The sequence below is a fragment of the Osmerus eperlanus genome, chromosome 26 (assembly GCF_963692335.1).
Source record: "Osmerus eperlanus chromosome 26, fOsmEpe2.1, whole genome shotgun sequence".
Taxonomy (NCBI): domain Eukaryota; kingdom Metazoa; phylum Chordata; class Actinopteri; order Osmeriformes; family Osmeridae; genus Osmerus; species Osmerus eperlanus.
Window position 1 is genome coordinate 6,707,181 of NC_085043.1, and position 22,512 is coordinate 6,729,692.

The window sequence follows — 22,512 nt, forward strand, 5'->3', positions numbered from 1 at the left end:
TGCCCTGCCCTAGTGTTTCCCTGTCATTGTCTTCACCTGTCTCGTTAGCTTCATTGTGTCCACCTGTGTGTCGTTTGGTTCTGTGTATTTAGGTTTCTGTTTTGTGTCCAGTCTTTGTCTTGTCCTTACTACCCATGTCCGTGTGAGTACCCTATCTGTTTCCCTGGCTTTTCATGATTAAACCCTTTGTTTTAAAAATGGCTGCGTACTCCCTTGCATTTGGGTCCTACCCCGCCTCACACCCTGACAGTCACACAGGAAAGTTGTAACTGTAATTGTAAATTTTGTAGAAAGGTTTTAAGGTAAAGGCATTCTTTTTGGGAAGTTTTTTCATAGTATTTTACCAACAATTCCTTCAAAAATGTGTCAGACAGGAACCAAAGTCAAGTCAATTTTATTGATCCCACTAGGGGAAATTTGTTTGTAGACAGGTATTAAAACACATTCAATCCATCATAAAATACTACATAACCAGCATACCTGACACCACACAAGACAACACACAATAAATTACAATACAGTACAAGGATCACTTAATATTGAAAACCCAGAATAAGTTCCGTCCATAAATACTTCATGCCATTCATTTATGCACATTTAGCCTCCCAATAGTAAAACAAACAAGAGTCCCCAAATCGTTTTGTTCTGTGGGTGGGAGCTCTATACCTTCTTCCTGAAGGCAAGAGCTCAAACTCCCTCTTCAGGGGATGGATCCCAAACTGGATCCATCAGAAACATGCAGGTTTTCACTGAACATTATATAGTCATGTCTTAACCCTTGTGCTGCCTTCGGGTCACATGACCCAAAGGTTCATAACGAACCATCGTTGTGTTTACCCAATTTTACCCAATACAAAAACAAATAAAAATAATTTTCTTTTAACCTTCGCAATGTGGGGGGTCTGAGACAGCCCAACGGTTAAAAGAAAATGCTTCACTTTGTTTTTGTATGCGGTAAAGTTGTCGCAATACGACGGTGGGTCACAATGACTGATGGGTCAGAACGACCCGAAGATAACACAAGGGTTAAAGGCAGGGTAGGCAAGCTTTGCGAAGCTAGCTATTTTAGCTTCTGTTTGACACAATTCAACCCAAAATATCCCACCCCCTCCCTTTAACCCTCGTGCTGCCTTCGGGTCACATGACCCAAAGGTTCATAACGAACCATTGTTGTGTTTACCCAATTTTACCCAATACAAAAACAAATAAAAATAATTTTCTTTTAACCATTCCAATGTGGGGGGTCTGAGACAGCCCGACAGTTAAAAGAAAATGCTTCACTTTGTTTTTGTATGAGGTAAATTTGTCGCAATACGACGGTGGGTCACAATGACTGATGGGTCAGAATGACCCGAAGATAACACAAGGGTTAAAACCACTCCCACAAAACAACAGTAGTTTTGAGTGCAGGGGCAGAGTGTGCGCAGGTGGGTAGGTAGTCTTGTGATGCCCACAGATGTCTTATTGATTTAATGTTCCTATCAAACCTTTATATGTATTGGTTGCTATCAATATGTGAAGTTTATTTCAGCAAATATGGAAGTGTTTCTCAACATTGCCTACCCTGCCTTAACAGTTCCTAAATAACTACATAACACATTTTCCCATTAGAAATAGAAATGTTCAACTATATGAAGAGTAAAAAAAAAGTAGATTAATATCGAATTTCAATGATAAAATATAATTAACAAAATACAGATACAGCAATAACCATATTTCCCTTCATTACTTGTGGCAGCACAAGACAATTGAAAAAACATTAGTAGAAATGTTTTCAAAATCTGTTTCATTGTATAAAAGCCAAATGTAAAACACACTTGTCATGCTTATAATTGCATCTTCTGACAATCATATCACAAAACGTTTTTGTTCTGCATGTTAAAGATGGTGTGTTTGTGTTTTTTAGTAGGTAAGTTTGACCATCATAGGAAGCCACATTGCCATGAGGACTACACTCACTGGACCAGTAGAGGGAGACAAGTTAGTTCCTGCACCAGTAGAGGGGGCTGTGCTATTTACTGGACCAGTAGAGGGCGCTGTGTTACAGGATACATTAAAGCCTACAGCTGATAATAGGTTAGAAGGCAGGACAGATGGCAGGACAGATGGCAGGAAGGAGGTTATGAGAGATGCATTGCACAGACTTGAGGATGCACAGCCCTTCAGGACAGTGTTTATTGAACCAGTCACTGTAAAGGAAGAAAACACACTGATGCTGTACTTCTTTTTTTATGCATACAAGGTTCTAGGTAACGCATAAGTTCATGGGAATTTCAGCCTTGGAAACACTCACCATTGACGCTAATGCAGTTATCCTCCACTCCCACACAGTCCACAGGGGTGTTACACACCGTGTCGAACACATTCCTGCAGGAAGGACACTTTCGGCCATTGGAACTGGGAACCGGTTCTGGGATCAGGTTAGGTTAAGTAAACAAACGTGAGAAATAGGATGAGGTAGACTACACAATGGGTAGGTTTGTTTCTCATGTTGACATTGCGGCTAGGGATCGGTCTGGTCAACCACTAACCCAAGGGGGGATTTATACTTTTCGCTGACAACATGTTTACTATTTGCTTGTTTTATGTGTTAACAAAGTTGTATGGTAAAAGTTAATGGATGTTCTAACTACACTGCATTTGCAGGTAACAGCTGTCTGCTAATATACAGTAGTCTATATACTTTCAAACCTTAAAAACATTATTATTTGATCTGACATGGTCTATCTGAAATGACTATTTGAATGATAAATTGTACCGGGTAGAGTCTGGTTGTTGCAGCCGTCTTGGTTACAGCCGAGTTTGACGAAAGTTTTCGAAGCCCAGGTTCACGGACAGTTGTGTTGTCGTGACGTTCAGAGGTGTCATGCAATTGGATGCCGCTACACAGGACTTACTTACCAATGGGTCTTGATACAATAAGAACATATACAATGTTAACAAGAATGTTAAACTTATTTTTGAAACAATATTTTTGTTTTTTTGTTTTGTGAAGGACTGTTAATAATTAAGGAACAGAGTCAACGTATGTTGACTCTGTTCCTTACACACAGTTAATCAAAACCTAAAGCTCTTCTTTCATGAGCTCCTTTGTACATTTCTGTACAAGATTGAAAGTAAATGGCAGAGATGATGAAAAATTCATGGTAAACACAAAAACAAGATTGAAACCAAACTTATTTTTTTACTATAAGCATTTGTGGTTGTGAATACAGTATTACACAGTACAAAAGAAAAAGTGTAGTAGGACAGAAACCAAACCTATTTTGAAAAAGGTGATTATTGAATGGTGTGTCTGTGTGTGCCATGAACTGTAGCATACAGTAATATATACTATTTTCTACAATATTGTCAGAATGTCTTCTTACAGTCACTGTACGGTTGCACGGTATGATACAGTAATCCACCAGACTGTGACCAATCATGCAGTGCACTGCAGTCAATGGATGCTACATAAAATATATGTTTGTGTGTAGTATACCGTGTGTTGTGCTGAAACAGCCATTATGTGTACATTAGAACATGTGTATATTACAGTATTGTTACATACCTGTTATCTTTTCTACAGTAAAGGTTCAAATTATACCCACCACTGTAAATCAACTCAAATCAGGCTATTTATAGGCCTATTCTAAAGCCATGATTGGTTGGTGTTGAGTAAAGCAATGAGTGTTTGCACATGTGAGGAGTTGGTGTAAGGCACTGATGAATTAGTGTGTCATTTTGATTGGTTGTGTTTTAAAGTTTTTTCCAATTGCTTAACCCTTGTGTTATCTTCGGGTCATTCTGACCCATCAGTCATTGTGACCCACCGTCGTATTGCGACAAATTTACCTCATACAAAAACAAAGTGAAGCATTTTCTTTTAACTGTCGGGCTGTCTCAGACCCCCCACATTGGAATGGTTAAAAGAAAATTATTTTTATTTGTTTTTGTATTGGGTAAAATTGGGTAAACACAACAATGGTTCGTTATGAACCTTTGGGTCATGTGACCCGAAGGCAGCACGAGGGTTAAGCACAGTTTTGAAAACAGGGCTCACTTTGTCAAAACACAACACACGATTCACACAACTATACACACAAGTAGCAGAACACCTCCAATCTTTTGCAAAATGAAACACTTCGTTCAAAACTATACAATCATATAAAAAACAATTTCTGTCACACACATGGTTCATAAAATTGGACTCTGTTTGAATCAGTTACACACTGTATTGAAAAATGTAATACACTTTTACACTAACTATTCTTTTGTAATTATATAACCTGCTTGATTTTGTCAGAGATATTGTTCCAGTAGAGTACGTACAAGTACATGAATATGTTGACCAAACACAACCCACAAGACTAATACTGCACACTGCTGAAAATATTTACTGTATTTCTCCACATTGTCTACGTAAAAGTTTGCGTTTTGTGCAGAAAATCAGAACATATTTCAAATTGAAAACTGTATAGTAGGCTACATACTGTAAACACAGCAAATACATTTGTGGAGACAAATGAAAGTATTCAGCAAATGAAATACAGTACATTGTTTCAATCATGGACTGCTGTGAATGTCTACAAAGTACTGATGTAGTGCATATAGTAGGCTACATGTTACTGTACTGTAGACAGTAGAGAATAGTAGTTTTCATCTGTGCTCTTGTCGAAATGTCCAAATTACTGTTGCAACAGTATATCTGCTAAGGTTGGGCTAAACTCTCTGTCCAGCCTCTCTCAATGTTGCCCCATGGTTCACAACATGGTCAACCAATGTTTGAATATCATTAGACACTGTAAATTTGCCCTATTCTTCCACGGCCTCAGGTCTACCTCTTCCTCTCCCTACCACTCTTCCTCCACGGGCTCCCCCTCTCATCCTACCTTTCCCTTTTCCTGCAACATTGCCTTCCATTTTTCATGAGGACAAGTACACTGACCTGTTGCCTTTTTATAGTGCTTACACCTGATTGGTATGTTTACAGTTTAGCACTTTAGTGCTTGTACACCTGACGCCCGTGTTTGATCCATTGATTCACATGTGTGGCATTTTACAAGGCAGTGTCTAAAAAAGGCAATGAAGTGACATAATCTTACATTTCTGTGTCCAATGTAGAAAAGTGTGAGATAAAACGGAGGCCTAAAAAATAATAAGACTGCTTTAAATACTTCCCTTTGTTAATTACTTTAAAAAAAATATGACTCACCTTTCACGGTTGAAGACTGAATGGTTGTAGACTGACATACAGAGTTTGATGAGCAGTTGACTGGTGGATTTGTGCATGTTGCACCAGTACAGGTGAAACACTGCAGTGACTCCCCTGGAAATTTACAAGAACAGAATAACACACATCCATTCAACACATCAGTCATATTATCAAATCATAGACCAACTATAGACTCAAGTTACTTCACACCTCCCACCTGCATCCCACCATCATTCATGTACATTCTCGAGAACCTCCTTGGTTGTGGTTCAGCTCAATAGAGTATGTTGTGTTACCTGTGAGGAGAAGAGCCCAGGTAATGCAGAGTCAGGATCAGCTTAATCTTGAATCAGCAGGTGAGTGGCAGGATGGGCAGTAATCTGGTAGGCTACGCTGAGAGACAGCGCTTTATAAAGTCTTAATCATCCCACACACCAGGAACAAGGATACAGAAAAATATATGTTGTTTCCTGTTTTTAAATGTTGTTTACATAACTACAGCACATTTCTATTTCTGCAGTGATTTACAGACACGCAATCATATTGTATTTGTATTTAGCTTTAGAATATTCACAAGAATGTTAATGATAGAAACATGGTTAACCACCAACTTAAAAGATGGGTATCGCTCTATATCAAGAAAGATAGCTTCATTTGTCTCATTGCTTGTCAGAATCTGGAGAGATTTCCAACAACCTTATTTGGTGATGAACAGTCAGATATGTTCCTCTGGTAATTTGATAAAGATCAACTTTTTTTATTTCAGAAAGAAATGACTACAAACAATAGTGTTTGTAGTCATGTAGCAAAGGCAACTATGCCAGGAAATATGAAGGGTATACCTTTCTCCAAAGCAGTACCTGAATATTATCATCCGTTTTCCAAGTCATCTTGAAACACAAAGAATCAAGGAGACTTTTTATTCAATTGTATAAAGCATTTTAATTGTTTAAAGTAGCCTATATCTTGACAAGCCTCTATATTACTTCATCCTCTCCTTCTGGCTTCCCCAATATTATAGGTGAAATATACTGTCCCCATGGGTGTATCCAGGCCCACTGGAAGACTCAGGGGGGTGACTGCCTGGTGCCCCTAGGGTTCAAAAAAGTGTTTCTAAAATGCCCTCTAGAGTGGCAAAAATGAGACCAAGTGCCCTGTGTCTGCCATTCACATTGCTCTATATCAAGCAAGATAGCTTCATTTGTCTGTCTCATTGCTTGTCAGAATCTGGAGAGATTTCCAACAACCTTATTTTGTGATGAACAGTCAGATATGTTCCTCTGGTAATTTTGTAACTTTTTGATTTCAGAAAGAAATCACTACAGACAATAGTGTTTGTAGTTTTAGTAGTGTGTTCGTGTGTGCCATTGTTGTGCCGTTTACGTGGTTGGGGCGGCGGCAGGGGTGAACTTCGTCCCGGGGGGGGCACTGAGTTGACCCCCCCGATTGTCATTGTATAATTCGCACACTGGGCCTATCATTTAGAAACTATCTGTGGTTTTGTAATGTTTTCTTAGCCTACCTCAATTCTGACTTGTGTGCTGAGTCCGACACCTGGGGGGTATTCCAGAAAGCAGGTTATGTGACATACCCGGGCAGGGCCGGCGTTTGCTACAGGCGAACTAGGCAGCCGCCTAGGCCGCCATGAAGAGGGGGGCGCCAAATTCCGAAGCGCGTCCATTAATTAACCCTTGTGTTATCTTCGGGTCATTCTGACCCATCAGTCATTGTGACCCACCGTCGTATTGCGACAACTTTACCGCATACAAAAACAAAGTGAAGCATTTTCTTTTAACCGTTGGGCTGTCTCAGACCCCCCACATTGCAAAGGTTAAAAGAAAATAATTTTTATTTGTTTTTGTATTGGGTAAAATTGGGTAAACACAATGATGGTTCATTATGAACCTTTGGGTCATGTGACCCGAAGGCAGCACAAGGGTTAATCGTCCTGCACCACCGGGTGCTGTTGAAACATCTTGTCTAGGGCGGCGAAGGTGCGCACTGACTAATTAGGTAAATTGTTAAAACTCAAATTTTAGATTTTACTGGGGCACAGCAGATTTGTACTGGGGCACGTGCCCCAGTAAAAAGGGTCTAACGACGCCCCTGGTTCACTTCAAACATTAAAAGAAGGGGTAAGATAGCAGACTTCTTCAAAAAGCTGAGCAAACAGGATCAGGTGGAAATAGACCCCAGTCCTTGCACCACCCCAAGACCTCAGAGCAGCTCCCTCCCCGAGGCTACAGGCACCAGGTCAGAGCATACTAGGCAGTCAGTCACATGGCAGGTGCCACATGCCAGCTCCCTGGGTTGCCACAACTCTCAAGGAGATCATTGTGGACTACAGGAGGCGGCAGGAGGAGGAGCATGCACCCCTACACATCAACGGATTCGAAGTGGATAAGGTCAGCTGCTTCAGGTTCCTCGGGGTGAACATCAGCAATGATCTCACCTGGTCTGCTCACACGGACAAGGTGGTCAAAGCGACCCGGAAATGCCTCTTCTTCTTGAGGAGACTGAAGAAGTTTGGCAATGGACTCAGTTATCGTCACTAACCTTTACAGATGCACTATAGAGAGCATACTGACTGGTTGCATCACAGTGTGGTATGGGAGCTGCACAGACAGGGACCGCAAGGCCCTACGTAGTGTGGTCGGGTCTGCTGATTTCATCATCGGCAGGAAGCTCCCAGCCCTACAGGACACCTACCACACACGATGCCTCAGGAAAGCTGGCAGGATTCTAAGAGACTGTTACCACCCATCATTCAGTCTTTTTACCCCGTTACCTTCTGGCAGGCGATACCGAAGCATTCGGTCTCGCACACGTAGACTGGACAACAGTTTGTTTCCAAGGGCCATCAGGCTTCTGAATGAACATTGATATGGACACTGATACACTTCTCACTAGTCACATTACACACTGTCACTTTCAGCTACTGGTTTCACTATCAGCAATATTGCACTAATTGTACTTCACTTGTCTTAGGTTAGTATATGTTTATAAAGTTAGTATAAGTTATTAATTGTTGAACTAATTGTACTTCACTTGTCTTAGGTTAGTATAGGTTATTATGTGTATTAGAGGTTTAGTATACAGTATTAAATATTGTAAATTATTTATATATTCAGGAGGTTTACTATATTTTATCTATCATGTATGTAATCTATGTTCTGTGTACTTATATGTTATGTTATGCCAGGTTGCTTAGCGTTGTCTTGTGCAAAGAATTTCAGTGCCCAGTCTGACCTTGTGTTGTTCTGTGCATCTGACAATAAAAGACTTGAAACTTGAACTGTCAGTCACATGTTCCAATACTTTTGCTCACATGACAAATGGGTGGGTTGCCTTTTTGTGACACAGTTTTCAAGGGCTTGTTCTTGGATTGGAGGAAAGCAGGCCAGTTTCCCCCTTCCACCTACAAGTAAAATCCTGGAACCAGAGAAGCAGATTGAGTCCCCTCAGTCTCACTATCAGAAAGACTCATCTTGCTCCACCCCTCAAAAGTATCTGTTCAGCCCTGTTAGGGTGATCCTGGAGACCGGTTAGACCAGTTTTGAAGTAACTTAGTAGCATTTCCCTCTTCCAACCTCTCAGAGATGAGTTGGATGGGGTCATGGAGCCAGAAGACTTGCTAGATCATCCCCAAAAAATCCTTGGCCAGCAACGGGTTTGTGCTTTCTTACAAAGCCTCACCCTGACTGACATTTTAAACATTCTCAGTATTGTGAACAGAAACAATGATTGGGACCTTCCCTTCTTCTGACGTTCATGTACGTAGGTCCTTGTCCTGTCGCCAGCTGTGTAACGGCACCACCAGAACAGGGAAGCAGTGTAAAAACAGGGCAGTTCTGGGGCAGGACTACTGTCATGTCCATGACGGAGACTACACGTCCTATATCCGCCCTTGACTGACGTCACCCCAACACCTCCAAGATTTGTACCCTTTTTATATTCGAACCGTTTGAGTATTTTAAAGCTGTTATTTTACATGTCATAATTTCTGCTTACATGTGTGGACTGTGGGTAGTGTGTGCATTAGGTAGGTACAGTGCCCTCCAAAAGTATTGGAACAGTGAGGCCAATTCCTTTGTTTTTGCTGTAGACTGAAAACATTTGGGCTTGACATCAAACGATGAATGTGAGACCAGAGTTCAACATTTCAGCTTTTATTTCCAGGTAATTACATATGTTCAAATATAACAAGGGCCTCTGTCATGGACATGACAGTAGTCCTGCCCCAGGACTGCCCTGTTTTTACATTGCTTCCCTGTTCTGTTCAAAACTGGTCTAACCGGAACCGGTCTCCAGGTTGCTGCACCCTATTGGGCTCCGGTCTGTACCTTTGTCACGCCTCAATCTCAGGGTTCGCGTAGATCTTAGACACTAGTTTAGCTGCGCGCTGCTCTGTGTACTTCCACGGGAATTACAAGCCACCAGTTTTGAAAACCTTTGACAATTTAAAGAAGTATTTGCTAAACTGCTGTTGCTAAAAAGAGGTGCTGTAAGTATGATTTTGTCGCTAACAGTTATAACAGTTATTCAAATCTTTATTCAACTTCTTCATATTCTATTTCTTCCGTTGCACCTTTTCAGCTATCAAAAACTTCAGCAGTTTCAGGGGTTTCTAGCTATTACTTTTTAGCGTTCTACCTCTTATGCTTTAGGGCAGTGGTTCTCAACCCTTGTCCTCAAATACCCCCTGTCCTACATCTTTTAGATATTTAGCATAACTACATAACGACCCATTCATTTGACTCAGGTGTGTTGGGGCAAGGGAAACATTTAAAACATGCAGGACAGGGGGTATTTGAGGACCAGGGTTGAGAACCACTGTCCTATACCGACAGTATGTGTGGAGTTAAACAGTCAAACAAAGGAAACAAATATATTTTTTCAGCAGATGGATTGTGCAGAAAAGCAGAAGGGCTGTATGCGGGTGCTGGTGACTGGAAGCACAGGCCTGGTGGGCAAGGCAATAGAGCGCGTTGTCAACGAGGAGGAAGGAAGTAAGGAGGCGGAGCAGTGGGTCTTCCTCTCCTCCAAGGATGCCAACCTCATGTGAGGGTTCACCTGGTTTAACTACGCACACTAAAACAAGTTCAACTTGACAAATCACCTGCTTCAGTACAAACACTACTTTACTGTGTGTGTTTGTGTTTTCCAATTTAGGGACTTCCAGGAGACGCTGGCTGTTTTCCAGAAGCACAAGCCTACCCATGTCATCCACCTGGCTGCCATGGTTGGTGGCCTCTACAAAAACATGAAGGCCAACCTGGACTTTTGGGTAAGAGCCAGGCTGTATCATGCTGACAGCTCACTAGACCGGACTGGTTTTGATTCCTACCTACAAATAGGTAAGGTACAAAACTTTCTGCATAACTATTAGTATCCTCATCTGCCTCCGCACCGACGAGACACCAGAAATGTCACCTACTAATTAATAGAATTACGATTACGAATTAAATAATAATAATAAAAGCTGCCCTCGTGTACACACCGCCCTCATCGAAACATGTAATTCAAGAAAAGCTGTAGCATTTAATTGCAGAAATACAGTAAAAGACATTATTTGTGTAAAAAATGCCCAAGACTTATGCACAGTACTGTATAAATATGGTATTTTTTTTGCAAAAGAACTGCTAAAGTTTGAAGCTGGTTTAGTTAGCATCCTGTGGCAACCAAGGGGGGATGCCGCTGCCCAAGGTGCTGATCGGACTGCCTGTGGTGTCTACTGGGACGCTGTCCATGGTGCTGCGCCCCTGGGTTGCCACAATACCAACTCAACATTTGCATTTACATTTAGCAGACGCTCTTAACATAACATTTATTTTGTTGTTACTTGATAATAGTGTTAAACTGATAAAAAAAACGGTTTTTTATTATTAAATTATTGTAGCTGTGTGTTAGGTGACTTAGGTTTAATATTATATATTTAAGTGGGCTACTTTAAAACGTTAATATATTGTTCAATTTACATAATTTTCAACAACAACAAAAACACACAATAAAAGAGCCTTTCTTTGATGTCATTTTTCAGTTTTTCAAGAATCTGAATCGTTTTAGAAATACCGATTCGGCATCGGAATTGTAAAAATCCAAACGATACCCAAACCTATTCCTACCCAGATAGATAATGGAGAGACTTGAGCTTACTTGGGGGCTGGGGGCTGTCATGCCAATGGATATGTCCGTCTGTGTGCTTCAGAGGAACAATCTCTACATAAACGACAACGTACTGCAGGCAGCCCACGAGGTGGGCGTGGTCAAGGTGGTGTCCTGCCTCTCCACCTGCATCTTCCCTGATAAGACCACATACCCCATCGACGAAACCATGGTAGGAGGCACTGTGTGTGTGTCACGGTTCCAGGTTATATCCATATGATGGTTATTGAATAGCTTGATGTTTATCTAATTTCCTCATCTCCAGATCCATAACGGGCCTCCTCATCCATCCAACTTTGGGTATTCCTACGCAAAGAGAATGATCGATGTCCACAACTGGTGTGTGGAGAAGTCAGAAGGAATCATTTCATAAATATCTGTTACTGCCGTGTGACCAATCAGATTGCGTGTGTGTGTTTTGCAGTGCGCATGCAGAGAAGTACGGGAGTCGCTACACAGCAGTTATCCCAACGAATGTGTTTGGTCCCCATGACAACTTCAGCATCGAGGATGGACATGTATTGCCAGGCCTCATACACAAGGCCTTTATAGCACAACGTAAGACACACCCTTGCTCCTTCAACATATTACTTGACCAACCCCTGCTTAAGCTCTATGCCTGCCAACTACTGGATCTTTTATATTGTGCCTCTCCATTGTGTGTTTGTCTTGTTAGAGGAAGGGAGCCCATTGACAGTGTGGGGCTCAGGCAGTCCCAGAAGGCAGTTCATTTACTCTTTAGATTTGGCCCGTCTTTTTCTGTGGGTTCTGAGAGAATACAAAGAAGTGAACCCAATCATATTATCTGGTGAGTTCTCAACAGGTGGCCGGGGTTATATTTGGATGTATTGTAAACTTAGTATATATTTAACCACACACTGCTGAGTTTTAAGTCTTGCTCCTGCCTGTGTGACACAGTTGATGAGGAGGATGAGCTGTCTATCAAGGAAGCAGCCGAGTCCGTTGTCCAAGCCCTGGGGTTCAAGGGAGAAGTAGTTGTATCCTTTCAATGGAAGAATGTAACATTTCAGTCATATAAACAGTCATACAGACAGGCACACTTAAAACGCGAAATGTTTCTATCAATATTAAAGCTGACTGTTTCATTCTTTAACCATGTTCTCCAGTTTGACACCAGTAAATCAGACGGTCAGTTCAAGAAGACAGCCAGCAATGCCAAGCTGCGACGCTACCTGCCCGACGTCAAGTTTACGCCCTTCAATCAAGGTAGGAGCTCTAATATGATGGCAACCCTGGTCCTCAGGGCCCCCCTGTCCTGCATGTTTTAGATGTTTCCCTGCTCCAACTGAATGAGTCGTTATCTAGCTATGCAGAAGCCTGGTAATGACCATTCATTTTAATCAGGTGTGTTGGACCAGGGAAACATCTAAAACATGCAGGACAGGGGGGCCCTGAGGACCAGGGTTGAGAACCACTGAGTCAGACCAATTGAGTCCACATTGAGACCTGTCTTGACTGATGCTAGCACAATCTTTTCTTCTTCCTGTTTTTACAGCTTTGAAGGAGACATGTGACTGGTTTGTAGCCAATTACGACACAGCTCGTAAGTGACGGTGAACACTGCCAAGTTGGGTACTGTAGAAAGGCAGAACGTATGAGGATTGTTTGTACTAGGTAACACTTTAGAATAATAGTCTGTTGTTAACAAGTAGCTATGCAGGAAGTAATAGGTAGTTCTACATTAACACCGAATTTAATGCTATTAACTAATATGGAACCAAGATTAACTAAGCAGTAAGTAATAGCTAATTTACAACAAAGGTAGTTCCTTGGTAGGTATTTGGTTATTACTAAATAAATGTATCCTCTTGAGAACTACTTGTGAACTATTACCAATTAAGAAAGAATAACCAATTAATTACTAATCACAAAAGTAACATGTCTAAAAAGTGAACAATTTGGTTGTTTTACTCTGAACATGGTCATAACTTTTCAGAAGCTTGTGCCTCAAATGGGTTCTTTGTGGAAACCAGTTTATGAATATTATATCCCCTCAGATACGTTAGCTACAGGTTGAGATTGTGACTATTTTTAATAATTAGGAAGTGATGCTGACACTCATGATTGGATTCGTTTACTATTATGAGCTCTTGAGTGTCAGTTAAATGTCTCTGACTCCAAACACCTACCTTTATGTTACAGTAGTCGCCTGAGGAGGACTTCTCTTTAGGATATGAATATAAACATTGATGTTCTCTTGTCAAAAAAAATTTGCATCCTGCATTTATGTTGCGATAAGCGCAAAACCACATCTTCCAGATTACAATGTTTGTTAGAATATCACTAGTGCCTCACATAAATGTATGTCTGTACCGTATGTGTCAAATATAAAATTCGACTTATTATAGGCCTATTACTTATGAAAACCAGTATAACTCCTCACTAATTACTCAAGCGTTACCTTGTCATCATGCAGTAACTACTTGTGATGTGGACCATTATTTTAAAGTGACAAACATGTTAACTCCTCACTAATTACTCAAGAGTTACCTTGTCATGCCGCAGTAACTGTAATCTGGACCATTATTTCAAAGTGAAAAACATGTTAACACCTCACTAACATGTCATCACGCAAGATCTACAACATAAAACAACTGCAGTGATTGGATAACATTTTTTTTTATTATTATATGCACTGGAAGATTTCCATGAAATCGTAAAAGAAAATAATACATAATGCAAAAATGCACATGGGCATGCAAAAATAAAACATTTTGTAAAATATGTCTGAATTAAACATTCTTTGTTTGGCACAATGATGAAACCTAGCATTTAAACAAAAATTATATATTTTGTAATGAAACATTCAACAAACTGTGATGATAAAGTCAAACATAATGGCTAAATAGGTAATAAGTAAGTACATGGCTAACCCTAACCCAAATCAACGTATAGGCCTACTCACTCTATAATGAGTCTAGCATTGGCCACTACTGCGAAATACAACAGCAACGCAATTCCAAAGAAAATGATGAAGGAAGAAAAAACAAATGGCATGACTGTAAAATAACTTGCTAGATAACCCAATTCAGAGAACAGGAACATGGCCCAAAACGCTAGCTACAGTTGTTGCTAGCTGTAAAGCCAGAATAGCTGTCGGCTAGCTTGTAAACAGTCCCATTCATACAAACTTCTCACTAATTCTGGACCAGTAGAGGGGGTTGTGCCATTTACTGGACCAGTAGAGGGGGTTGTGCCATTTACTGGACCATTAGAAGGAGCCGAGTTACAGGACACTACTGCAACGTTTAATGATAATAAGTTAGAAGGCAGGACAGATGGCAGGAAGGAGGTTATGATAGATGCGCTGCACAGACTTGATTCCCAGATTCGCACATGCTCTTTGTGAGCATGTGCACAAATGGTGTCTGTGTGTGTCTGTGTGAGTGTACACAGAGGAGCCAGACGGCGATCTTAACCCTCGTGCTGCCTTCGGGTCACATGACCCAAAGGTTCATAACGAACCATCGTTGTGTTTACCCAATTTTACCCAATACAAAAACAAATACAAATTATTTTCTTTTAACCATTCCAATGTGGGGGGTCTGAGACAGCCCGACAGTTAAAAGAAAATGCTTCACTTTGTTTTTGTATGAGGTAAATTTGTCACAATACGACGGTGGGTCACAATGACTGATGGGTCAGAATGACCCGAAGATAACACAAGGGTTAAAACACAAGCAACACAAGGACCAGCAAAAAAAAAAAAAAAAAAACGATATTCACAACATTTTCAATTTTTACATCGTCGTCAAAATTATTGAGATATTATCGCTAATATTCGATATATATTGCCCATCCCTATTATTTTTTGTTACCTGTGAGGAGAAGAGCCCAGGTAATGCAGTCAGGATCAGCTTCATCTTGGATCAGCAGGTGAGTGGCAGGATGGGCAGTAATCTGGTAGGCTACGCTGAGAGACAGCGCTTTATAAAGTCTTAATCATCCCACACACCAGGAACAAGGATACAGAAGAATATGTTTCTGTCATTTCCTGTTTTTAAATGTTCAAAATCATAACTACAGCAAACCTCCATTTCTGCAGTGATTTACAGACACGCTATCTTATTGTATTTACAGGAACATATTTTCTAAATAAATTAAGTACTGTTTCTGATCAATTTTTGTCTCTCACTCATTAGAGACGTGATTACAACTAAGGGAGCTGTTTATACAGGGAAATTGGTTAAGTGCACAGTGCATAAATCAAACTTCATACCTGTATAAATGCTACCAGAGCAGGTACATCTTGGCCTTATTCGTTTAAGAAGTTGGTTACAGACACAATACTGCACGTAATATTACATTCCTACAAACGCAGCCGAGAGGGGTTTGAGTGCACCAAAAGCTTTTATTAGGAACCGTGTGACATGATCAGCAGCAGGTGGAGGGGGAGACAGACAACTCAGATCTTGTTGAACGCTGCGACGTCGACGCTCTGGACCTGCGACAGGACAGAAGACACACCGTGAGACCTTCTGCTCACCCACCCTCTGGAAACTTTGAGAGGCTCTCTGAGGCTCTGAATGGGAAAGCGTTACGTACGTAGTCCTCAAACTTGGTGATCTCCTCCTCCAGCATGTCTGTGCCCACCTTGTCGTCCTCCACCACGCAGGAGATCTGCAGCTTCTTGATGCCGTAGCCCACGGGCACCAGCTTGGACTGGCCCCACAGCAGGCCGTCGGCCGCCACCGAGCGCACGCACTCCTCCAGCTTGGCCATGTCCGTCTCGTCGTCCCACTGCGACAGGAGGACAGGGGTGAGCACAACACGCGCGCGCACACACACACACACACACAAAGGCTAAGTTGAACACACTGCTAAAATGCATGTGGTGCAGGAACATTAAGCTCCTTAAAAAAGCTGTCGTATACAGCACGTTTACCAGGGAATGCGAATGACTGCCACGCATAAACAGACATAAACATAACACAGAAGTGTTATGTTAAGCGGAAACCAATCAGGCAGCAAGGGACAGTGACGTACAGGTTTGACGTCCAGTAAGATGGAGGATTTGGCGATGAGGGCGGGCTTCTTGGCCTTCTTCTCGGCGTACTCCTTCAGCCTCTGCTCTCGCACTCGCTCGGCCTCCAGGTCTTCCTCCTCGTCGCTGCCGAACAGGTCAATGTCATCTTCCTCCTCCTCTACCGGGGCGCTGGGCTTCTTCGCTTGGACAGGGGTACCCTGGGGGGGGGCACAGAGATCAAACACCTGATAGACAGCACAAGGGCTACCCCCCCCCACGTCAGAGAGTCCTGACTGAGCCATAACTAGGAGGGAGACTCACGTTTGTGCAGGGCGCTGCAAGGAGCGGGGCTGGGGCTCTCACAGGGGACTTCTCCAGCACCTCCACCCTACATTCCAGCTTGGAGAGAGCTAGCCGGAGGTCCTCCACCACTGACAAACACAGCGCAGAGACGAGACAGTCAGCTAGCTAGGTCCCACAGACCGCAGCTCGTGACACCTGACCAGTATGCGTATACACCAGCTACTCATTCCATGTGCTTGTGGGGCCCACAGACCTTTGTGCAGGCTCTGGTTCTCCTGCTCCAGGCCCCTGATGCGGGACACGAGTTCCCCCTGCTCTCCAGCTCCAGCGCCTGTGCTCTGGACACACACACACACACACAGAAAGGAGTTGCCGTGACTGGGACAGCACAGCACCGAGTACAGAGCAGGAGGCCGGTCGATTCCACCAAGCCGGTCAGAGCAAAGCCTACGATTCCGACTAATGGACAGTCATGAATTAGAAGAAGAAACCCAATTTCAAAAGTGAGGTCAGGAAGCCCAGTGGAGCCCTGATGCTGACCACACACACACACGCCTGTTTCCCTGGCTGCCAAACACAGCAACTTGAGGAGGATATGGCAGGCTGAGAGAAGCGTAGGTGTTCAGGTGGAAGGGTCGACAGTAGGGGGGGGGGAGGAGGGGTGGCCTGTGTGTGAATGACTCAATAAAGGAGAGAGGGCACCAAAATAAACTGACCTTTCATTGTGCTATACGGTGAACCCCCCAAAAAGAACCCAATCATTAAACTGCTCCACCTTGCAGTCAAATTGCTGTGTTGCTTTCTGACTCACACAGTAGCAGGCCACCAGGGAATAGGGGAGAGTAGGAGGGGAGGGTAGTGCCAAGCTAGGAAGTGTGTGGGTGAGCTGGGTTTAGAGACAATGTTCTCGTCACTTTGCTCTCGGTGGGGTGGGTTCAAGTCACACAGGTTGGGACACTTACAAGCAGGGATTGGTGGTTCAGGAGGGGTTGGCGAGACACTCTGCTAGGCAACAGCGAAGTCTTGAGCTGGGGTTGGGGTTTGGGTGGGGATAGGGGGCAGGAAACGAGGGAAGGGGGGGATGAAGAGATGAATGAAGTTGGTAGTGTTGAGTGAGCAGAGGCTAGAGAAAGAAATGATAACCAAAAGCAGGGTCTAGGACTAAACCTTCGAGGGGAAAACCATAGACAGAGCATTTAGGACACGAACGATACTGTAAAACACACAAGGAATCTTGAGATGCAGGATATAAACTCAAGGATATAAAATAAAGGATATAAACTCAATAGGGGCAGCACAACCACAAAAAGCGTTCATGCAGCCAAACATCAACAACGCATGCATTCATCAAGGCTTGAATAAGAATGAACAATGAAAGTACTAAAAATAACTTGCACTTACAAGAATTCCCCTGTTCAACAAAACAGGCAGGCAACAAACTCACTCATACTGCCCACATATGCTAGTTCTCCCAGCGATGGTGATAAGGGCATGTTCCGGACTGGGTTATCTACCCCAGAGGTTAAGGGTCAGGGTAAAAACTGCTGGTTACAACCAAACAACACCAAGTTAAGACGTGTGACATGGCCGACCAGTTTGGGCGTGAGGTGAATGTGGTCGTCTACGAAACCAGTTTGTACCAGACAAACTAGAAGCGAGGAAAATCCCCTGGATTTCAAAAGAAAAACTTCGAAGAAAGTTAGAAGCGTGCGAGTTCATGAAGTCATGTACTCACTCCGGCTAGAGATTTCTGGATGTTCTCCCGTGCTCGCGCGATGTCTAGTAAGATGCTGTTCGCTCCCAGCTCCTGAGGACACACAGTGGGGCCGGGTCAGAGCAGAGCATGCGCGTCGGGAAAAGGGATGAACGCACGCGGACAGGCCGTGGGCCTCGGTACCTGCGCCGAGTGTGAGGCTCCGTTCGCGCGCTCGTAGAAGTGTCTCTCCGCCTCGTCGAAGCGAGGTTTGTCGAACCAAATCTTCTCCTGGGCCAGGAAGTCTACGGCGGCGGCGCTCATGGTGCTAGAGACGAGAGAAAGAGAGAAAAAAAGAGAGAGCCGAAAGGAGAAACATCGGGAAGGTTAGTGCACGGGCCGAAATCAGTCATGTTCATGACGTTGACCTAGCTGACCTGATCTGCGTTTCACGATGACCCCCCTGATGCTCCACTCCAACCCAGCAACTGTCCCCCAAAATTTGATTTGAATAATACAAATGACATTTCCAGGCACCTCTACTTAAGATTCAACCTTGAGGACTTCAACGATGTAAGCATGCAAAACCAGGAAATGAAACTGCATAGCAGGCACAACCAACTCAAAATCATCAAATGATATAAAAATCAGAACAGAAGAAACATGGGAGGAAAAAATCTAAATCAAATCCCCCCCCCCCAAATGGAAGAAAAACAAAAATGACAAGAGAAAGAAACACTAAAGTGCAAATCAATGAGCTTTGGGGAAAGGCCAGTCTCCTAGGGCAAGGTCATACTTGTCCCCCAGAAGTTTGGAGCAGGTGAGTGCTGGTGACGGCCCAGTGTCTTGCTGCCCGCCGGCCCCCTCCACCTCCCGGGCGGCATGGAACCGACCCTCCGCTGCGTCGTAGCGCCACTTATCCAGCCACAACCTCTCGCTGTCAGGGTGGAGGAAGTAGCAGGCCCCGCCCACCGAGGCTTCCTCTTTAGCGACGTCGCCAGGCTCCTCCTCTTCCTGAATGGGGTGCAGGGCGTGGAACACCTCCGCCTTCCCCTGTGCGACCAGCACCAGCCCTTGCTTCTCCTCCTCCTCCTCTTCCTCCTCCTCCAGGCTCTGTGGGTGGTAGTCGCTACCTCTACAGGTGGAGGGGGAACTTGGACAGCTTACACGTGGGTGGCTAGAGCCCAGGTTGTTGTTGCCGTAGAGGCTCTGGTAGAAAGTGGCCTCGGCTCTGTCATAGAGGGGCTTCTCCAACCACACGTCTCCGAGCAGCTCCGCCGGGACACGAGGCAGCCCGTTGATTGGCTGGGGGGGGCTTGGGGCGGGAGCTGTCTGCTGGGTGGGCGTGGCAGGGGTCGGGGCCAGGGACAAGTACCCCTCGTCTGGGGTGGAAGGTGTCGCCGGGCGGACGGGCGAGAGGGAAAGGGTGTTTGGGACGCTCGCCGGCTGGGGCTCTTCAGCAACGCTGCTCTCCGCCTGGTCTAAAGACGTCTTGTGGACGGACACCTTCTCCACCCCACCGGGGCAGGCTACCTGTTTGGCGTGGCCACCAGCAGGTGCGAAAAGACACACAGAGAGCCCTGGGGTGGGGAGAGCCTCTGTGGTCAGAAGGGATCCATTAGGCTGGGTCTGCCCGTTGGCAGAGCGGGCCAGCCAGCACTGGTAAACGCTCTCAGCCTGCTCGTACACCCGGTGGTTGAACCAGACCGAGGCACACTCGGAGTGCAGGCCCAGGAGGATGCTTGATGCTGGGCTGTGGGTCTGGACAAGCTGCCCCGACTCCTGGTCCTTCCTCTCCACAGCCGCAGGGCAGCTCTCAGGGTGGGCCGAGCGTTTGCGGCGACGGCGGCTCTTTCCGCTCCGCTTGGCGTCTCCGTTCAAGCTACCGCTCTCTGGGGACGAGGACGAAGTATCCCCGTTCCTTTGGCCTGGTTCGGCCTGCATCGGAACCCCCGCCTCAACTTCAGTGGTACAGTCCACCGAATATTGGACAGGTGTGACATCATGCTTGGACTGTTCCATTTCTAAACTCTGGGTGTTCATCTTTGATCCATTGCAGAAAGGAAGAGAGTGACAGGGACAGGCTAGAGGATTAGTTTACACAGGAGTTTAGTTACATAGGGGGATTGATACATTGGTCTCTGAAGCAGACAGTCATTTTAAACCTCTCAAATGCAGAGGTACGCTGAATTGCTTAAGAACCTGGGCCGATGACAATTCTCCTGAGGTCAGGCAATGAATCAATCCCAGAGAACATGTGCATGCAGGAAACAGAAGCGTCTCATGCAGATCAGCTGAGGATGAGCGATGCCTATGATTGAATGGGATGCACTTCTTTAACCCTGAGTTCATGCGAGTCTCCTTCCTGTGAGGTTACCATTGGTTACCACTCGATGGTCTGGCAACTGGCAGACATGGATAAATCAACAGGGTGCCATATCAGGGAAAAAAAACTAATAAATATATAGTCTCTCACACAAACTTGTTCTCTAACATGAGCATCCACTGCACATGTGTAAAAGAAGGGGGGAAAACACTTTGAAATAGAAAGTATAGGCCTTAGAACCAAGGGTGTGGCCAGGTAAATGAATGACTGGAAGTAAGCATGGAATGGGGATATCAGTTCTAACAGGCTCACAACAACAACAAAACATTATAAACGTTTCACATGATATCCATTTGCCATTTTGCATTCTGTGGCAACACTGGTTTATTGAAAGCCATTCATACTGTACATCTGGCATGCTATAACTATGTATGATTCATAGTTCCACTGTCATACAGGAAATGGAATTTCCTAAAAATACATCTAGTTGTTTCCAGAAACAGTTTGTTCAGCCAAATCTAGTTCAAACGCATGAGGATTGAGCTATCCCGGTATGATTTGAAACTGCCAATGTTTAGTTTGTTAGATAAAAGTAAAACGTTCCCGGTATGATAGTTGAGCAACATTCTGAGACTCACCTTCCTTAGTGAATGTATGAGCAAGCAACGACCTGAGTTAAATTCAAATTATGTTCATCCATTCAGCCACCACCAGCCATGATCAAAGGGGACATCACAATATTGTCTTGTTAACTGTACTTCCACACATTAAAATCAAAGTAGACATTGTATACTGTCAAGAACAACTACACTACTCATATTACATTACTCACACAGACACATACACACACACACACACACATCGCTTTGTCAAATATAGCAAGCAACTCACTTCTCCGATTCTTTCAAGCATTGGAGAAAAAGGGAGATAGGTGTTAAATTGGTCAATATAAAAGAACAATAGATCCCGTTACTTAGCTTAAAGGTTCAATTATTGGATGGTTGGATCAATTGTACTATCTTACAATCATAAGACAATCGTATTTAAGGACATTGAAAAACTGTTATACAAGGTTACTGAATAATGTACTCAAATGGACTTCCATCATCGCACAGCCTCGAGGCAGGTGCCGTCTGACAAATGCTGCTTTCTCCTATCTTTCTACACAATGTCAGTAACATTAGAAATCAATCATGTCGGGCTAGTTATTTATATTCTTTAAAAAAAAAGACTGAATATATGAACAAATTATATTTGTTAATTGTTCGTATTTGCAAGATAGCGGTCTTGCCGGCTGCTAATGTACCACCCAGCTAGCTAGTAGCTGCCGGTTGGTCCGAGCTCACACGGTCAGCAAGCTAACATAGCTAGCTAGCCATGTCAGCTACGACAGTATTGTCCTTTTATATACAAACTCTTCCACACTCAAATAATTTGACAAGCATAGTCATTCATATTTTTTCCAACTGTTTCATTGTATAAAATCCAAATGTCAGTGACTTACTGTTCCGTGTTTTAGTGTTTCACAGGGCTAGTGATCTGCGTGCTCCTCAAGCAATGTGCTTAGCCAGACTCGGAAGGAAATCAAAGGGACTTGAAGTGGGTTAATAGAATGTCAGTGGGTCGAGGAGGGGGTGCTCGGTTATTATTATAAACCGAGCAAATATTAGTTTATTAAGTACAACAGTTGGAATTACACACACTGACATGTATTCACGAAGACCTCTCGTATTTCAATAATATTTGTAAACACGACTCTCCCATTTCAAAGCTTGGTACATTCCCTGAATTTGGTCTTGCCAGTTTCCTGATTCTGACAATACTTTAATTCCACAGACAGGGGC

General features: G+C 43.6%; 2 protein-coding genes and 1 long non-coding RNA gene across 6 annotated transcripts; 1 reads left to right on the forward strand and 2 right to left on the reverse strand.

Annotated features, from left to right (window-relative positions):
• Positions 1-378: 378 nt before the first annotated feature.
• Positions 379-5,591, reverse strand: LOC134012668 (uncharacterized). The gene is made up of 5 exons (XR_009928629.1): positions 5,491-5,591; positions 5,195-5,308; positions 2,759-2,909; positions 2,294-2,410; positions 379-2,189 (listed from the first exon to the last, which is right to left on the reverse strand). It is a non-coding gene; the product is annotated as an uncharacterized LOC134012668 (long non-coding RNA).
• Positions 5,592-9,489: 3,898 nt separating this feature from the next.
• Positions 9,490-14,102, forward strand: LOC134012666 (GDP-L-fucose synthase-like). Of its 2 annotated transcripts, none has more exons than XM_062452204.1 (10): positions 9,490-9,698; positions 10,095-10,255; positions 10,367-10,481; positions 11,403-11,531; positions 11,625-11,698; positions 11,784-11,917; positions 12,036-12,167; positions 12,278-12,357; positions 12,487-12,586; positions 12,876-14,102. In XM_062452204.1, the coding sequence occupies exons 2-10, from the start codon at positions 10,098-10,100 to the stop codon at positions 12,929-12,931; spliced, it is 978 nt and encodes a 325-aa protein (XP_062308188.1). In that variant the 5' UTR covers positions 9,490-9,698; positions 10,095-10,097; the 3' UTR covers positions 12,932-14,102. The 2 variants fall into 2 exon arrangements, with proteins under 2 accessions (XP_062308188.1, XP_062308187.1); XM_062452203.1 differs by having other exon boundaries at positions 10,098-10,255.
• A 1,609-nt stretch (positions 14,103-15,711) lies between these two features.
• Positions 15,712-22,321, reverse strand: eef1db (eukaryotic translation elongation factor 1 delta b (guanine nucleotide exchange protein)). Of its 3 annotated transcripts, none has more exons than XM_062452202.1 (9): positions 22,173-22,321; positions 18,547-18,670; positions 18,385-18,456; positions 17,612-17,677; positions 16,903-16,987; positions 16,668-16,777; positions 16,367-16,564; positions 15,926-16,120; positions 15,712-15,824 (listed from the first exon to the last, which is right to left on the reverse strand). In XM_062452202.1, the coding sequence occupies exons 2-9, from the start codon at positions 18,664-18,666 to the stop codon at positions 15,786-15,788; spliced, it is 885 nt and encodes a 294-aa protein (XP_062308186.1). In that variant the 5' UTR covers positions 18,667-18,670; positions 22,173-22,321; the 3' UTR covers positions 15,712-15,785. The 3 variants fall into 3 exon arrangements, with proteins under 3 accessions (XP_062308186.1, XP_062308184.1, XP_062308185.1); XM_062452200.1 differs by lacking the exon at positions 22,173-22,321 and adding an exon at positions 19,139-20,563; XM_062452201.1 differs by lacking the exons at positions 17,612-17,677; positions 22,173-22,321 and adding an exon at positions 19,139-20,561.
• Positions 22,322-22,512: the final 191 nt, after the last annotated feature.